The following is a 17345-nucleotide window of genomic DNA, read 5'->3' on the forward strand; positions in this document are numbered from 1 at the left end:
ACTGTTCTATATTTTTGCCATTTCTGGATAATGGCTCTCAATGTGGTTTGCTGGAGTCCCAAAGCTTTAGAAATGGCTTTATAATCTTGTTCAGACTGACAGATCTCAATTACTTTGTTTCTTATTTGTTCCTGAATTTCTTTGGCTCGTGGCATGATGTCCAGCTTTTGAGGATCTTTTGGTCTACTTAAGTTTGTCAGGCAGGTCCTATTTAAGTGATTTCTTGATTGAGAACAGGTGTAACAATAATCAGGCCTGGGTGTGGCTGGGGAAATAGAACTCAGCTTCCCAAAGATGTGATAAACCGCAGTTAATTTATGTTTTAAGGTGGGGGGGAATCATTTTTCACATAGGGCCCTGTAGGTTCGAATTTCTTTTTTCCTTAATAATAAAGACCTTCATTTATTTACTGCATTTTGTATGTACTCATGTTATCTGTGTCAAATATTTAAATTTGTTTGGTGATCTCAAACATTTAAGTGTGACAAACATGCAAAAGAATAAGAAATCAGGACAGGGGTAAAATCTTTTTCACACCACTGTATATTATATACTGGGTTTTAGAGTAGGATAAGACTTAACTGTAGCAAAGTATATTCACTTATGTACAATAAAGTAAACATCTTAAATAGAGTAGGTATCTGGGAAAGAAAGAAAAAGTAACCAGATTTACAGTCACTTATGCTTATCTCTTCACAGATTCTTATGGCCATATTCCGCCTGGGATTTCTATCTATATATTTATCGGAGCCAATGTTGGATGGATTTGCTACGGGTGCTTCATTGACAATTTTAACAGCCCAAGTGAAATATCTTCTTGGAGTAAAAATTCCTCGCGCCCCATCTATAGGAATGCTGGTCACAACTTGGTTTTATATATTTAAAAACATTCACACTACAAATTATTGTGATGTGGTGACAAGTGCGATATGTATCATTGTGTTAGTCGCTGCCAAAGAACTTGGAGATCGCTACAAAGACAAGATTAAGATCCCTCTTCCGACAGAACTGGTGGTGATTGTAGTGGCAACACTTGTATCACACTACTGCAACCTAAATGAAAAATACGGCTCAAGTGTCTCTGGCGTTATTCCAACTGGGTTCATGCCACCGAAAGTGCCCGATTTTAGCCTTGTTGGTAAGATTGCTCTTGATGCTATTCCATTGGCAGTTGTTAGTTTTGCATTCACTATTTCTTTGTCAGAAATGTTTGCCAAGAAGTATGAATACACCGTGGAAGCCAACCAAGAGATGTTTGCCATTGGATTCTGCAATATTATTCCATCATTTTTCCATTGTTTTGCTACCAGCGCAGCCTTAGCCAAGACTCTAGTAAAAACCTCAACCGGGTGCAAGACACAAGTTTCCAGTGTTGTAAGTGCAATTGTGGTACTATTGGTTCTACTATTCTTTGCACCATTATTTTACTCCTTACAAAAATGTGTTTTGGCCTGTATAATAATTGTGAGCTTACGAGGGGCGCTCAAGAAATTCAAAGACTTGCCAGCTCAATGGCGACTGAACAAAATCGATGCGGTCGTCTGGAGTGTTACTGTGTGTTCTTCGGCACTGATCAGTACAGAAATGGGCCTTCTGGTGGGAATAGTCTTTTCCATGCTTTGCCTCATTGTGCGCACTCAGGTACCCCATACTGCCATGCTAAGTCACATCCAGGACACTGTCTTTTATGAGGATAGTGACAGATATGAAAATCTTTTCCCTATCGCCAGAATTAAGATCTTCCGTTTCGAATCTCCTCTCCACTATGCAAACAAGGACTATTTTCTGCAGTCTCTGTACAAAAAGGTTGGAATGAACCCCAGTCTTGAAATAATCAGACGAAAAAAATTAGAGAACAAACTCAAAAAGAAAGCAAAAAAAGAAGAAGGAGAAAACATGAAAGACACCGATAACAATGATATACATATAGAGCTTGTGGATAAGAGAAATGACTTGGAAACTATTATTCTGGATTGTTCTACCATATCATTTCTAGATACGTCCGGTATTAACACTCTTAAGGGATTAATAAAAGATTACCAAGCGGTACAAATTAGTGTTCTAATGGCTTGTTGCAATACATCAGTTATAGATGCCCTCCGCAGAGGGAGTTACTTTGGAAAGCAAGACAAGGACATCAAGAATATGCTCTTTTATAACATACATGATGCTGTTCAATATTCAAAACAGAAGGAACTGGCCATAACGGACTCTACTGTATAGGTATTAAAGGAAATCTGTTACCAGGTTATTACCACCATCTTAATGTAGGGGTAGAGATCCTGATTACAGTGATGTGACACTGGGCTGCTAGTGTACTTTGGTTAAAATCACTATTTAATCATCTGGATATTATCATTACAGGATAACTTGGTGTGCTGCCAGGTAGTAAAGCATATTCATGACCTCTGTATAACCCCGCCCCTACCACTGATTGGCAGCTTTCTGTGCACACTGTATATGGGCAGAAAACTGTCAGATGTGTGGGAGAGGTTATAGAGCTCCACATTCAAATATCTGCTACTTCTGCTGAAGAAAAGATTGATTTTATCAAGATGACAGCAAACATCTCAGTAAGTGACACATCGCTGGAATCAGGGTCTCTGTATTATGCTGCTCTCACATTTGGTGGCAAAAACCTGGTGACAGATTTCCTTTCATGAATTAGGATCATTCCATGCGGTTTATCACAGGCCAAATTCACTAGAAATTAAGGATAAACATTTCAACAGTGTTTATAGCCTATAAGAAAGTGTGTGACACTTCAATATAGATAATAAATGTAAGAAAAGTACCTTGATCTCTATTTCACGTGCCTTAAGAACTATTAAATTGTTACAAAACTGACATGATACTGCACTGAACATCAGGATATTTTGCAAAAAATAAACTGGTTCATGTAATATTTCTATATTTTTATCTACGCTGGATATTTTTTTGACACATGGTACAATGAGAGCGCCCATAGCTAGATGAGCTAGATGAGCTGATAGTGTATTCATTCTAAAGATAGTACAGTATGTTCCATCCTGGTTTAAAGGGAATCTGTCACCACTTTTTCGGCCTATAAGCTGCAGCCACCGCCAGTGGGCTCTTATATACAGCATTCTAACATGCTGTATATAAGAGTCCAGGCCGCTGTGTAGAACATAAAAATCCCTTTATAATACTCACCTAACAGTCGCGCTGCGGTGGAGTTGGGCCTGATGGGTGTCTTCGAAGTCCGGTGCCGGCGCCGCCTCTTTTGGCCATCTTTGTCTTCTTTTTTCTGTAGCCGGAGTGCATGACACGTCCTACGTCATACACACTCGCCAGCATTGAGGTCTTGAACAGGCGCACTTTGATCTGCTCTGAGCAGGGCAGATCAAAGTATTGTAGTGCGCCTGCGCATGACCGGTGAGTATGTATAATGTAAGACGCATCATGCACCGCAGCTGCAGAAGGAGGACGAAGATGGCCGAAAGAGGCGGCGCCGGCACCGGACAACGGAGACGCTTATATGACCCAACTCCACCACAGTACAACCGTTAGGTATTATAAATTGTTTTTTACATTCTACACAGTGGCCTGGGCTCTTATATACAGCATGTTAGAATGCTTTATATAAGAGCCCGATGTTGGTGGCCACAGCTTATAGGCTGAAAAAGTGGTGACAGGTCCCCTTTAAAAATGAAGGGCGGCAAGTGCTCCACATCTGGCTAAAGAAGATCACCCAATCCAATTTATTGTATTGTATTCTGAAATTTGAGATACTAAGACATGTGGGGTAATTGAGGGGGTCAAAACGTTCTTGCTGTGGATCTATGGTTACAAACAAAGCAAAGCCCTCAAGATATGGGGGATCGAGGTACCAAATGGAAGCACTCCAGCTTTTCATATACTTTAATAAACCAGCCACAGACCACAGGCGGAAATGAAACTAGTCCTGAGTTATCCCCACTCCTGGTTCTTTTTAGTACTGCTATGGGTAATTGACAGGTCTTTACCCATCACTTCTAACACCCTGGGAAAAGTATCTTTAAGGCCCGTTTCACACGTCAGTGAAAAACACAGACATTCTTCACTGACATGTAAAACACGCACATGTCCCTCCTTGTTCTTTGATTCACGGAGACGTTGGTTGTCCATGTGCAATCCTTGATCCGTAATTCCATATGGACGTATGCTTACCTGTCCCGTTCCTGCTCTCCATGGTGCTGAAGAGTCCCGTGATGCAGCCTCCGCCCACTGCTCTCTGCAGCTACTTCTGGGCCGGCTCTGACTGCATTCATGAATATTCATGAGCCGGCCAGGAAGCTGGAGAGAGCACAGGCTGCACAGAGCGTCGCTGGAAAGGTGAGTTGAAAATGTTTATAATTTTCAATGTCCATGTTTTTCTGGTACGTGTTTTACGGATCACACCACTGCGTGGTTCGTGGGACATCAGTGATGCCAGAAAGAAACGGATATGACTCCGTGCGGCAATCACGGACATGAGTGTACGCCGCATGGAGACACGGTCAGTGAAAAATCACTGATGTGTGAGCAGACCCATTCATTACAATGGGTCTGCGTATGTCAGTGATCATGGTACGTATAAAAACAAGCACATACGTACCAGAATCACTGACGTCTGAAACAGGCCTAAAGTATAGTCACCATATCGCCGGAGCCTTTTCAGAGAAAACATCCGTGGCTGCAATTGTGCAGCCAGGGTCTGATTTATGCTGCTCGTGGTCTGAGAAGCATGAATCAGGTGACGGATTGCCTTTAAACTAGGGCAGCATAGTAGGTTTAAGTAAGCAAAGGTAATAAAAGACATTTAAAGTGGCTTTACATGCTACGAGATCGCTAAAGCGATCTCGTCGGGGTCACGGAATTGGTGACGCACATCCGGCCGCTTTAGCGATGTCGTTGCGTGTGACACCTATGAGCGATTTTGAATCATCGCAAAAACATGCAAAATCGCTCATAAGTGACATGTCCCCTATTCACAATTATCGTTGCTACTGCGGTAACGATGTTGTTTGTCGTTCCTGCAGCAGCACACATCGCTACGTGTGACGCCGCTGGAACGACAAACATCTCCTTACCTGCGTCCACCGGAAAAGGAGGAAGGAAGGAGGTGGGTGGCATGTTCCAGCTGCTCATCTCCTCCCCCCCTTTTCTATTGGGCGGAGGTTCAGTGACGCTGCTGTGACGTTGCTGTGACGCTGAACAAACCTCCCCCTTAGAAAGGAGGCGGTTCGCCGGTCACAGCGACGTCGCAGAGGAGGTATGTGCGTGTGACGCTGCTGTAGCGATAATGTTCGCTATGGCAGTGATCACCACATATCGTGCCACCGACGGGGGCGGGTGCTATCGCACGCGACATCGCTAGCCGATGCTAGCGATGTCGCAGCGTGTATAGCGGCCTTTACAGCATAGTTAAACAGATGTTATAGGGTCTGATTAATCAAGGTGGTATTGTTATGGTAGAGTCTTCAGTGACAACTAATTTGTTATTTTGCATAATAAGCAGCATTGACAATCCCTTAAATCATGACAGCCAATGTCTAATTGCTAAAGTGCGAACACAAATACTTACGAAACTTTAATAAGGTCCAATAACCAGTGAGTTCTGACTTGCACAATGCCATCATGAGGAACAGACGATATGTACGCCAGGTTCAGTCTTTGGTCTTTACCCAAAAAATATGATGCCGCCTGGTTGTGTGGTAAAGGAGGGCTGAAAAACACAATGAATGCATACTTCATAAAAAAAAGCAATATACAAGTTGTTAACATACCACATCAAAGATTTTTTATATCAATTTTTATCAAGGGGTGTATTTTTAAAGTTCCTCTTTGGCTCTTCTGAATAGTGGGAGCCAGCAAATGGTTTATGGTGTCTAAACCACTAAGACCACCTGGTAAAGGATAATGTGCAAGCATACCTTTGTGGTCAGAGGTACCTGTCACCAAGTCAAAACTGGTCATTTTTTTATCATACTTTATTCCTGCTGCTCCAGAGTATGCCATTTTTTGTTCATTTTTTTTTAAATCCGCCATATGGTTCCAGAGATATGGGCCTTTTTATTTAGTGATCATTTTTAGTGGGCCCAGCTCAAAGTGTAATTATGCAGAGCAGGCTAAAAACACAACCCCAGAGAGTCCTGTGGGCCATGCTTCCTTGGTGAATATCCTAAATGTTAGCGCTAAATAAAAGTGATCATATCTCTAGAACCGTATGGATTTAAAAAAAAAAAGGAATAAAAAAAAAAAAGAGAGCAAAACTGTCCACTTTGACCTGGCAACAGGTTATCTTTAATCTTGGTTGGCCGAACCTCTCTTTCGATTACTGGCTCCGCTACTCTGCTACTGTAGCGCCCCTGAAACCATCAGGAGTTACAAGGTACTGCATCCTGTCAAAGATTGTAGGAAAAATACCCTGACTATAAATAAATAAATTGCAAGTGCTTAATAACAGGGTACTTAGTATATACATTTTTGCAAAAAGGTAAGAAGCTGTCTCACCTTGTCACGGTGTACCCATCTGAGACAGTCCCTAACCTACTAAAGTTAAAAACATATTCTGTACCTGACTTGTGTCATGTCCAAACTTCAATATGAATGGTAAAGTGGTTAGCTGGGTCCCAGATTAAATACACAGCAAAAAGTGAGACGCAGGTAATTGTTCAGCCTCAGTATCAGGAGGGCTGCACCCCCAACTTGCATTAAAGCAAGATAACAGACAAAAAACACAAAAAAACTGAGCTGTAACAAATGTTCAATAAACATGCAACATTACAAGCATGTGAATTGCAGCCTCAAGACTAGAAAAAAACCAAGGAGAAAAATTGTAGGAAAAATACCCTGACTATAAATAAATAAATTGCAAGTGCTTAATAACAGGGTACTTAGTATATACATTTTTGCAAAAAGGTAAGAAGCTGTCTCACCTCGTCACGGTGTACCCATCTGAGACAGTCCCTAACCTACTAAAGTTAAAAACATATTCTGTACCTGACTTGTGTCATGTCCAAACTTCAATATGAATGGTAAAGTGGTTAGCTGGGTCCCAGATTAAATACACAGCAAAAAGTGAGACGCAGGTAATTGTTCAGCCTCAGTATCAGGAGGGCTGCACCCCCAACTTGCATTAAAGCAAGATAACAGACAAAAAACACAAAAAAACTGAGCTGTAACAAATGTTCAATAAACATGCAACATTACAAGCATGTGAATTGCAGCCTCAAGACTAGAAAAAAACCCAGGAGAAAAATTGTAGGAAAAATACCCTGACTATAAATAAATAAATTGCAAGTGCTTAATAACAGGGTACTTAGTATATACATTTTTGCAAAAAAGGGTTTTTTTCTAGTCTTGAGGCTGCAATTCACATGCTTGTAATGTTGCATGTTTATTGAACATTTGTTACAGCTCAGTTTTTTTGTGTTTTTTATCCTGTCAAAGATGCAGGGCCTACCCCCAGGGACCCAGAAGACCAGTGCCGGTAACAGCAAAACACATATATAATCCCTATTTTTCCCTTCCCCAAGGACTGATGACAGACTGGAGTTGGACCCAATGGATGCCCACCTAGGGGTGGAGCCGATCCAGTCCCCTAGACGACAATCAGGAAGGAGGAATCAGACAGTTAGTAAGTGGAACTGAGAGGAGACGGACGTAACCACACTGACAGGAGTGTGTAACAGTGACCTGACAGGCGCAAGTGTGTGGTTGCCGAAGGAGTACGGCGGAGGACTCTCAGGACCATAGCACCGACGGGGTACAGAGCCCTAGGTCAGGAAAAACGCTCCAGGCAAACTTGATCAAATCTTCACAGTGAGGGGACCATCCAAGACCTCACTGACCGTAAAGTCCAGGGGCACCAGCAGTGACGGGAGAACCAGGGACCGGAACAGAACACCGACCACCCTACAGGGTTCAAACTGCCCGCTGTACGGACTAAAGACTGACAGACTACTAGGAGGGGACCCATAGATGCTCCAAGTCACGGGGACCCACCAACCAGAGACATATGCAGGAGAAGAAAGCCACCAGGTCACCAAACTGGCACTGGGACTAAGTGGACCAGCGGTGAGAACCAGCCTTCCTTGGGTGACCAGCAATAACAACGCTGTGAGTAAAGAAAGCAGTTACACTGCAACCCCTTGTGTGGCCCACCTTCTTTCCACGTCTAACTCCATCACCTATCCCCTGGGACCTGGCCCTACTTGCGGAGGGCCCAACATCCAGGCTGCCATTAACATCAGCCCCAGCGGTGAGAGACTGTGCAGTGGCGGCTCCATCTACCTAGCCGCAACCCGCAAGTGGCGTCACGATAAAAACTCTATTATTATTCCCTTGTACATAACCCCTTTCAAGCGACCCCCAGGGTCACGGAACCGGGCAACGGCCACCCAGTGAACTGTCCCAGTTAATATACTGCCCGGGACCGAGTACCCCATAGCCCTGGGGCGAGTGACTACATCACTCTTTCCGCTCATCACTCTTTCCGCTGCTCTGATACATCACTGTTTCCACGGCTCTGCTACATCACTGTTTACGCTGCTCTGCTACATCACTGTTTACGCTGCTCTGCTACATCACTGTTTCCAGCACTAAAGCCATTAATGAAGGATCATAAAGATGGATAATCGCTTCACCAGCTTTGCCAATTGATCAGTCCCCAGGATACAACAAGAAGTGGTCTAGAGATTGTTCTCTACTCTCCATTTCAGAACAGGAAGCAGATATGTAAGTATTGGAGCTCAGCGCCCAGTGAAGTAAATAACTGAGCTGCAGTCCTTGATATTGGCCACTAGGTGTGCTTGTCCAGCTTCCTGCACTGGTAGCTACTGGTGCCGTGAGACCAGCTAACTGCTGATAAGTGTGGGTGCATAATGACAAACTACTGTAAGTATAAGCCATCAATATCAAAGTCCTGGACAACCCCATTTATTTTGTATTTCCAAACAAAATTCTGCTAGTATTTCATGTACCATAGAATGTGTTACCCAGCTAACATTGTAAAAGCCAAGAAAGCTTTCAGCGTACATGTTAAAGGGTATCTGTCACAAAATCTAAGAGCAGAATAATGTAGGGACAGAGACCCTGATTCCAGTAATGTGTCACTTGCTGGGATGTTTGCTATAGTTTTGATAAAAATCACTGCTTTATCAGCAGGATATTATCACTAAAGAACAATTCTGCTGCCATGTAGTTGTCCATATGTATGAGCTTTGTATAACCTTGCCCCACAACTGATTGTCAGCTTTCTGCCTATGCACAGTGTACACAGAAAGCTGCCAATCAGTGGTGTAGACAGGGGTATAAAGAGCTCAGTAAGTGATGAGCATCGGGTTGCTCAGACATGGCTCGAGTACAGAGTATAACTGAAGTAATTGGAAACTCGAGCATTTTGCAATCTCAGATGCTCAGTTGAGTAACGAGCTTTGGCGAGCACTCGCTCATTACTAGAGCTCAGCATACAGAGAACTGGTAGATTGGCAACAGATAAAACTGTGATCTTATCAAATCTATAGCAAGCAGTCCAGTAAGTGACACATTGCTGGAATTAGGATCTCTGTCTCTATATTATGCTGCTATCAGATTGGGTAGCAAAAACCTGGTGACAGATTCCTTTTAAGTCCTTAGGGTGCGTTCCTCTCCCCATTCAGTGGTGCTGTTGTGGCTTCTGTCCAATCTCCCCACCAAACATTATAATGGTACAGACGGAGTCACCGTGTGCTCTGTCATGCACCATTTTCGAGAGTATATGCCTATTGGAGACAGACACCCAGACATAGTAGACGGAGTCTGGGTGTCTGCCTCCAGTAAATGTATACACCCGAAAATGGTGCACGATAGGGTACACGATGAATCCGTCTGCACCATTATAGTCAATTGCCCTGTCGGCGTATACGTACGAATTCTGTTTTGTGGGGGGCTCAGATTGACCACTGAACAGGTAGAGGAACGCAGTGTGAAAGCAGCCTTACCAACATAGGACCAACCAGTACATCCTATGTCAGCTATCTGAAATTGATGCAAGCTCACACAATGAGCCTGCATCTTTCCCTGCACATGTTGGCTAATCTGATCAGCCGACGGGTTCCTCTAACTGGCACGGGTGGAAAATGGTGACAAAAGTGGCATTTTTTTTTTGTCAAATTTCAGAATTTTTTTTTACACCACATAAAAAAACCCTATACATATTTGGTATCTACGTACTCGTACTGACCTAAGGAATCATATTACCAAGTTAGTGAACATGGTGAATAATAAAAAAAATTAACAATATAACAATTTCACTGCACTTGGATTTTTTTTTCCCATTTTCCAGTACAATATGTTGCAGAAGGAATGGTGTCATTCTAAGGCTGCTTTCACACATCCGGTTTTTGCAGTGCTGCTCAAAAACCTATGCAACGGATGCGGTGAAAAAAACGGATCTGTTGCATACGTTTTTCCATGTGGCCCGTGCGTTTTTTGACGGATGCGGCTTGATACTGAGCATGCGCAGTGCAAAAAAAACACATCCGGCGTCCATAGGCTTGCACCGTAAATTGCGTCGCATCGTGCCGGATCCGGCGTGATGCGTTTTTTTGCCACACAAAAAATGTGCCAGGCAACGTTCCATCCGGCCGGGGCATGGGCTAAATATGCCGCATCCGGCAAAAACCGGACGCAACGCAAGGCCATGCGGCACAATCCGGCGCTAATGCAAGTCTATGCAAAAAAAAAACGCAACCGGCGGCAAAAAAAAGGGTTGCGTTTTTTCTGTAAAGCGCCGTATTGTGCCTCTCAGCAAAAACCGGATGTGTGAAAGCAGTCTAACATTGATGCGAGCTCACATAGCGAGCCTGCATCATTCCCTGCACATGTTGGCTGATCTGATCAGCTGACGTGTTCCTCTAACTGGCACAAGTGGAAAATGGTGACAAAAGTGGCGCTTTTTTGACAAATTTCAGAATTTTTTTTATACTACATAAAAAAACCCCTATACATATTTGGCATTATGTACTCATACTGACCTAAGGAATCATATTACCAGGTTAGTGAACATGGTGAATAAAAAAAAATATATAACAAAATAACAGTGAAATTTAACTTATTTTGCAATTTCACGGCACTTGGAATTTTTTTGTCCCACTTTCCAGTACAATATGATGCAGAATGAATGGCGTCATTCAAAAGTACAACTCGTTCTGCGAAATACAGCCCTCATATGGCAATATTGATGGAAAAATAAGAAGTTATGGCTGTAGGAAGAAAGAGAGGAAAAACGAAAAATGGAAAATTGCTGGATGGCGAAGGGGTTAAAAGGTGGGGTGTACTTAGCCTAAGGGTGGAAACACATCTATGCGAGTAAAATCGGTCCGACTGGGCTGAAAAAAACTCGGCTGATTTTAGTTCACATTAGGTGCGAGTGCAACGCAAGTGCGATGCTTTTTGCTCGCGTGTGTGTTGCGATTGCGATGCTAGTTTCATGCAACATCTTAATTAGATAAAAGCTATTACACATGTGTCATTTAATTAACCTATGGGAATGTGCTGTCACATTCATCTAATGAGCGAAGTTACTGCCACACTCGCAAATGTGAACGCTGGTGCGCGTGTGTGATGCTACTTTTAATCCCCTTCCATAGGAAATCATTGGGACAAATGGTGCGAGAAACTCGCAAAAAAGCAGCATGCTGCGATTTTTTTCTCAGTCCGATTTGGACTGAGAAAAAAATCGCAGATGAGAGCTGAATCATTGACTAACATGTGTCCGATTTCAATGCGAGATTTTCTCGCATTGCTCTACTGCGAGAAACTCGCAAGTGAGAAGCAGCCCTAAGAAGCAGTCATATCTACATAACTAAAGCCATTTTGGCATATTCAGAGGATAGTCACCCAGCTTTCCTAGGAGCGAATAACGCATTCCTAACAAAGCAAAAAAAGACAAAGCAGAGTTTTATTAGAGGTTTTAATTTTAGAAAGAATGTGTTTTATCTTTAAGCATTTATTATAACAAAGGGACAGACCGGTACATTAGCACTTACCAAAATCCTGTGCTTTTCCAGAAATGTCTGATTTCCTTTCTAGACTTAGTTGGGTCTACAGTGACGATGTAACTCGCAGCCACTATGATGGGCACTACGCCAACGGCGAGAATAAACTGCAATACAGCCATGGCCTGTGACCGAAGATAATCTACTACACCATTCTGAAATTAGCAAGCAAATCTAGTAATAACAACTCCCCATGCTGAAGTGCTGTGGCTGCAAACAACACTGCTTCCTACGTGATTCACGGGGGGGAGGGAGTGCGGTCTGGGGAATGCAGCCAATGACAGGGCAGAATCGGAGCACGCTTACCCTATCCTCACCAATGGTTTGCTCCAAGTTAGCAGCCAGCCTAGGAAATGCAGAAACTTCCCAATGACAACTTTACACCCTCGTGACATAGAATCGTAGTATTCTGAGAAGATACAATGTAACCAGTCATCACACTAAAATCTCATGAAACCTTTTATTTAACCCTTTAAGGAAGCAGACATTTTTTAATTTATACATTTTCATTTTTCTTTCCCTTCTTTCAAGAGCTATAACTTTTTTTTTTTTTCATCCAGTAGATGTAAAAGTGTTTGTTCTTTCAGGGACAAATTGTATTTTTCATTTACATATTTCATTTTACCCTATAATGAATGTACTGAAAAGCGGGGAAAAAAATTCTAAGAGGAGTGAATTGGAAAAAAAATTTACAATTCTGCCACTGGTCTTTAATTTTTAAAGGGGTTTCCCACAAAGTTAATTTTATTCAATAGATCTTGGAATAATAATAGGTTTCACAATTGGATGTGTTTAAAAAAAAAAAAAAAAAGTCCCTGTGCTGAGATAATTTTACATACAGTGCCTTGCGAAAGTATTCAGCCCCCTTGATTTTTTTCAAACTTTTCCCACATTTCAGGCTTCAAACATAAAGATAAAAATCCAAAGGAAGGCAAGAAGGGTCGCACTCCAAGGCTCTGAATAGAGGTCATCGGTCCCGTAGAAGCAATTTGTTTGCGACACGGCCTGCCGTCGTCTGGCGTTGTACGTCCTCACCCTCCCCCACCACTTGTATCCCTGACTTGATTATGGATTAAAGCCTTCCTCTATTCATAGCCTTGGAGTGCGACCCTTCTTGTCTTCCTTGGGATCTTGCATGGTCTTCATCTTCGGGACCCGCACCCAGGTCTTCGGTCTTCCTACAAGGATTGTGGCGTTTTTTTACACGTGGAGCAACTGTGCCCGATACCTCTCACCTACCTTTATAAAGATAAAAATGTTAATGTTATGGTGAAGAATCAACAACAAGTGGGACACAATTGTGAAGGTGAACGAAATGTATTGCTTATTTTACACTTTTATAAAAAATAACCTGAAAATTGGGGCGTGCAATATTTTTCGGCCCCTTTAAGTTAAAACTTTGTAGAGCCACCTTTTGCTTTTGCACAGGAACATTTTATTTTTTATCATAAATTAGTGAATGAAGGCTGGTGTTGGGGGAGTTTATATTAAATAAAATTTATTTTTTTACCATTTACAACTACTGGATTAGTAATAAGGGTGTCTGCTAGACTCCCACCCATTACTAATAACAGTGCTTGATGCCAGCTGTCAATTCACAGCTGGCATAAATCCCATACATTTCCCTGTTTGCCACCTCACCAGGGTAACAGGAAGACCCGAGGTGAAGTGCCAGGATTGGCGCATCTAATGAATGCACCACTTCTGAGGCAGCTGCTGCCTATTTTTAGGCTGGGAGAGCAAAATAACCATGTTCCTTCCCACTCTGAGAATATGAGACCCCAGTTGCTTCACCTTGGCTGTTGATCCAATTTGAGGGGGACCCCACAATGTTTTTATTTAATTAATTAATTAATTAAAAATAAGTTTAAAAAAAAGTATGGGGTGTCCTCTACTTTGGATTACCAGACAAGGTGAAGCTGCATTCTGAAGGCTGCAGCTGTCTGCTTTACCTTAGTTGGCTACCAAAAAAAGGGGGAACCCATGTCTTTTTTTAATTTATTTATTTTGTAGCTAAGTACAAGGCTAAATACCCTTTAGTGCCACATGAAAGACACTAAAGGGTGCCAGCTTAGAATATTTAGAGGGGTGGGACATTATATAGGTGTTTGACATCTGTCTGTCTATCTAGTATTTATCGATCTATAATTTTTCTAGCTTTGCATATCTTTTACACATAAAAAAACATTAATTTCAGTATCATGATATTTTTCCAGTACCGATCACACAGACGGCACACATGGATGGCTATATTGATGTCTGAAACGGACAATGCAACACATTTTTTTCACGCATGTGAAGGAGGCCTTAGCTGAAGTCTTGTTTATTTTAATTTTACCCCCTATTTTAACCAGTCAAGGTTCAGAAAACAGCTGAGGGTTGGTATTATCAGGGTGAAAAGGTCCATGGTTATTGGTCCCTTCCCAGCCTAAAATTATCAGCCCATAGCTGCCAAAAGTAGTAGTAGTAAAAGATACGCCAATTCTGGTGCTATGCCTGTCTCTTCCCCATTGCCCTAGTGCGTGGGCAATCAGGGTAATGGTTTATGGGGGTTGATGTTAGCTGTGTAATAAAAGCAGTCATCAAACACAGTTAGTAATGGAGAGGTATCTATTAGACACCCCCATAATTATCCCAGTAGATGCAAAGAAAAAAAAAACACAAAAAAAAAAAAATTATGTAAAAAAACTACTACCCCTACTCTAGTTCTTGTTCACCAATTTAAAAAAAACATGGAGATCCAACATAATCCAATAAATCTGATGTAGCCCACAAATGTGAACCTGAAAGACATAAAAAGAGAGAATTAAAGAAATAAAGACAGGAAACAGTCCCTCATTCACCAACTTATTCCCAAAAGAACTCCTGTACATCTCCAACATAGTCCACACTGAGGTCTCACGACATTTCATGACTCACAATTGTGCCGAGCGATGTCGTCATAAGGTTACCGCAGTTCACAGCGGCTGGGTGACATAGAAGGTAACGTGAGAGCCGAAGGCAGTGACCTGTGGCAACCTTGTGACGTCTCCACTCATTCCAGCGGAGCGCAGAGTGAGACCTGTCAGTAGCTGCTGTTCCAGCCTATGGGGTTTGTTCTCCATACACTGGGCAGCTGAGTCGGGGAATGTTATGGGACCGCCATGTGGACTACGTTGGAGCTGCGTGGGAGTTCTTTTGGGAACAAATTGGTATACAAGGGACAGTGTTTTGTCTTTATTTGTTTAATTTTCTCTTTTTATGTGTTTTAGGTTCACTTTTCGTTGGAACGTCATGGCTTTTTTTTTTTTTTTTTTTTTTTAAATGGTGAATCGAGGCTAGAATTGGGGGATATTTTTTAAGACACATTTTTTTTTACGTTTTTCTCTCTTTATTAGTGAAGAGCAGACTCGGATTTTAAAAGTCTGGATCCGCGTGGTTTCAAAGATACCCGGGTGGCGGATCTGGGATTTTCATCTGGATCCGGCACTCGAGAAATTTAAAAAAATTACCGAGGCTCTGTCGCAGCTGTGAACTGCGCTCGCGGCCTCTCCTTCACTTCCTGGGCCGTTCATCAATGCTCATCCATATACATTGCTTTCCCTGACCACCGGCCATTCTGGCATCTATGATTGGTTGCAGTCAGCTGATCCCCCAGCCCGTGTGACCACGTCTGCCTGCAAACAATCACAGCAGACGCTGGTATAAAAATAAATAAATAAAACAATTGGCGTAGGGTCCCCCCAATATTATGATACCCGGCACAGATAAAGCATATGACTAAAGGGTGCAGTCCCCAGCCCTGCGCTTATCTAAGCCGTGTATCAAAATAAGAGGAACCGCATGCGTCTTTTTTATTTTTTTTTTACAATTTAAATAAATAATTTTAAAAAACAGCAATTTTTGATACCCAGCCATGATAAAGCCAGACAGCTGGGGCTGGTATCCTCAGACTGGGGAGGCCTATGGTTATTAGGCCTCTCAGCCTAAAAATAGCAACCTGTAGCTGCCTGAGATTGTCGCATCCGCTTTACCCGGCTCTTCCCGATTGCCCTGATGCAGTGGCAATCGGAGTAATGAGGAGTTAATAACAGTGCACAATTGTCATCAAACACAAAATTAGTGATGGAAAGGGGTCTATGAGACCCCACCATCACTAATCCTATAAGTAAAAGAAAATACACAGAAAAAATCCTTTATTTGGAATAAAATGCAAAAAAACACCCTCTTTCACCACTTTATTAATCCCAAAAAATACCTCTGCAGGTCTGACATAATGCACATAAGGTCCCACGACGCTCCTGGCTCTGCAACATTTGAGCCTGGAGAGACCAAAAACATGTCCAATCGCTCCAGGATCCGGGAAACACTAACAAGAAGGACCCGGCTGGCAGCAGTAATGTCACTCAGTTCACCAGAGGTCATACCGGGGTTCCCATGGTATGACCTCTGATGACCTGAATCACTTTGGTCTCGTGCCCCGTCAGCCCTTTAACACTGACAATGCCGGACGGGGAGTGCAGCCCGCACCCTCCTGCCACAACTGTCACTGTTAAAGTGCTGCACATCTATTCATGAACCAGGATGAGCAGATCTCTGAGCCCACACACAGCAGAGTGCTGCACATTTAGTCATGAACTAGGAGTCTCAGGATGAGCAGATCTCTGAACCTGCACAAACAAAGGAGTGCTGCACATCTAGTCATGAACCAGGAGCCTCAGGATAAGCAGATCTCTGTGCCCGCAATGTTTCTTCCTATCCACTTTTTTTTTAAAAAAATATTTAAATAAATAATTTTAATAAACAGCGTGAGGTCCCCTTATTTATGATAACTAGCCAAGGTAAAGAGGACAGCTGACGGTTGCAGCCCCCAGTTTTCTGCTTTACCTGCATTGGTTATCAAAAATAAGGGGGACTCCACATTATTTTTTTCATTTATTTTTTTGGCTAAATAGCTGTACAAAGTATGTAGCCAGGTATCTACTATCTATCCATCTATCTAGCATTTATCTATCTTTGCACATCTTTTAGACTTTAAAGAAACCCTTAACTTCAGTGTAATGCGTTTTTTTTTCCGATGTCACACGGATTTCATCCATGTGCTGCATGTGTTTTATCTGTGCTGCCGGTAAAATATGGACATGTCCTTGCGAGGATCACACGGAAACACGGTGAAAACACGGAGGTGTCAAGTTCCCTATTGATTTTAGGCTGGTTTCACATTAGCGTTTTTTTGCCGCTCGGCAAAAAAACGCAAAACGCATCTTGCTGGATCCGTTGTATTCATAGTGCACCGCATGCAACCGCAAGTCACTGGGCCGTTATTTTACCGGATCCGTCTAC

General features: G+C 42.5%; 2 protein-coding genes across 3 annotated transcripts in view; one reads left to right on the forward strand and one right to left on the reverse strand.

Annotated features, from left to right (window-relative positions):
- Positions 1-2867, forward strand: part of SLC26A1 (solute carrier family 26 member 1) — a 48315-nt gene extending 45448 nt beyond the window's left edge. The window contains exon 3 of the mRNA XM_075352212.1: positions 700-2867. Coding sequence (XP_075208327.1) covers positions 700-2223 — 1524 coding nt within the window. The 3' untranslated portion in view covers positions 2224-2867. The remainder of the gene's footprint in view (positions 1-699) is intronic.
- The window catches only part of IDUA (alpha-L-iduronidase), a 135970-nt gene extending 123728 nt beyond the window's left edge, over positions 1-12242 (reverse strand). For both annotated transcript variants that reach the window (XM_075352230.1, XM_075352223.1), the window contains exons 1-2: positions 12015-12242; positions 5567-5707 (exon numbers count right to left, since the gene is read on the reverse strand). In XM_075352230.1, the coding sequence (XP_075208345.1) occupies positions 5567-5707; positions 12015-12145 (272 nt within the window). In that variant the 5' untranslated portion in view covers positions 12146-12242. The remainder of the gene's footprint in view (positions 1-5566; positions 5708-12014) is intronic.
- Positions 12243-17345: the final 5103 nt, after the last annotated feature.

This window comes from Anomaloglossus baeobatrachus, chromosome 1 (assembly GCF_048569485.1).
Source record: "Anomaloglossus baeobatrachus isolate aAnoBae1 chromosome 1, aAnoBae1.hap1, whole genome shotgun sequence".
Taxonomy (NCBI): domain Eukaryota; kingdom Metazoa; phylum Chordata; class Amphibia; order Anura; family Aromobatidae; genus Anomaloglossus; species Anomaloglossus baeobatrachus.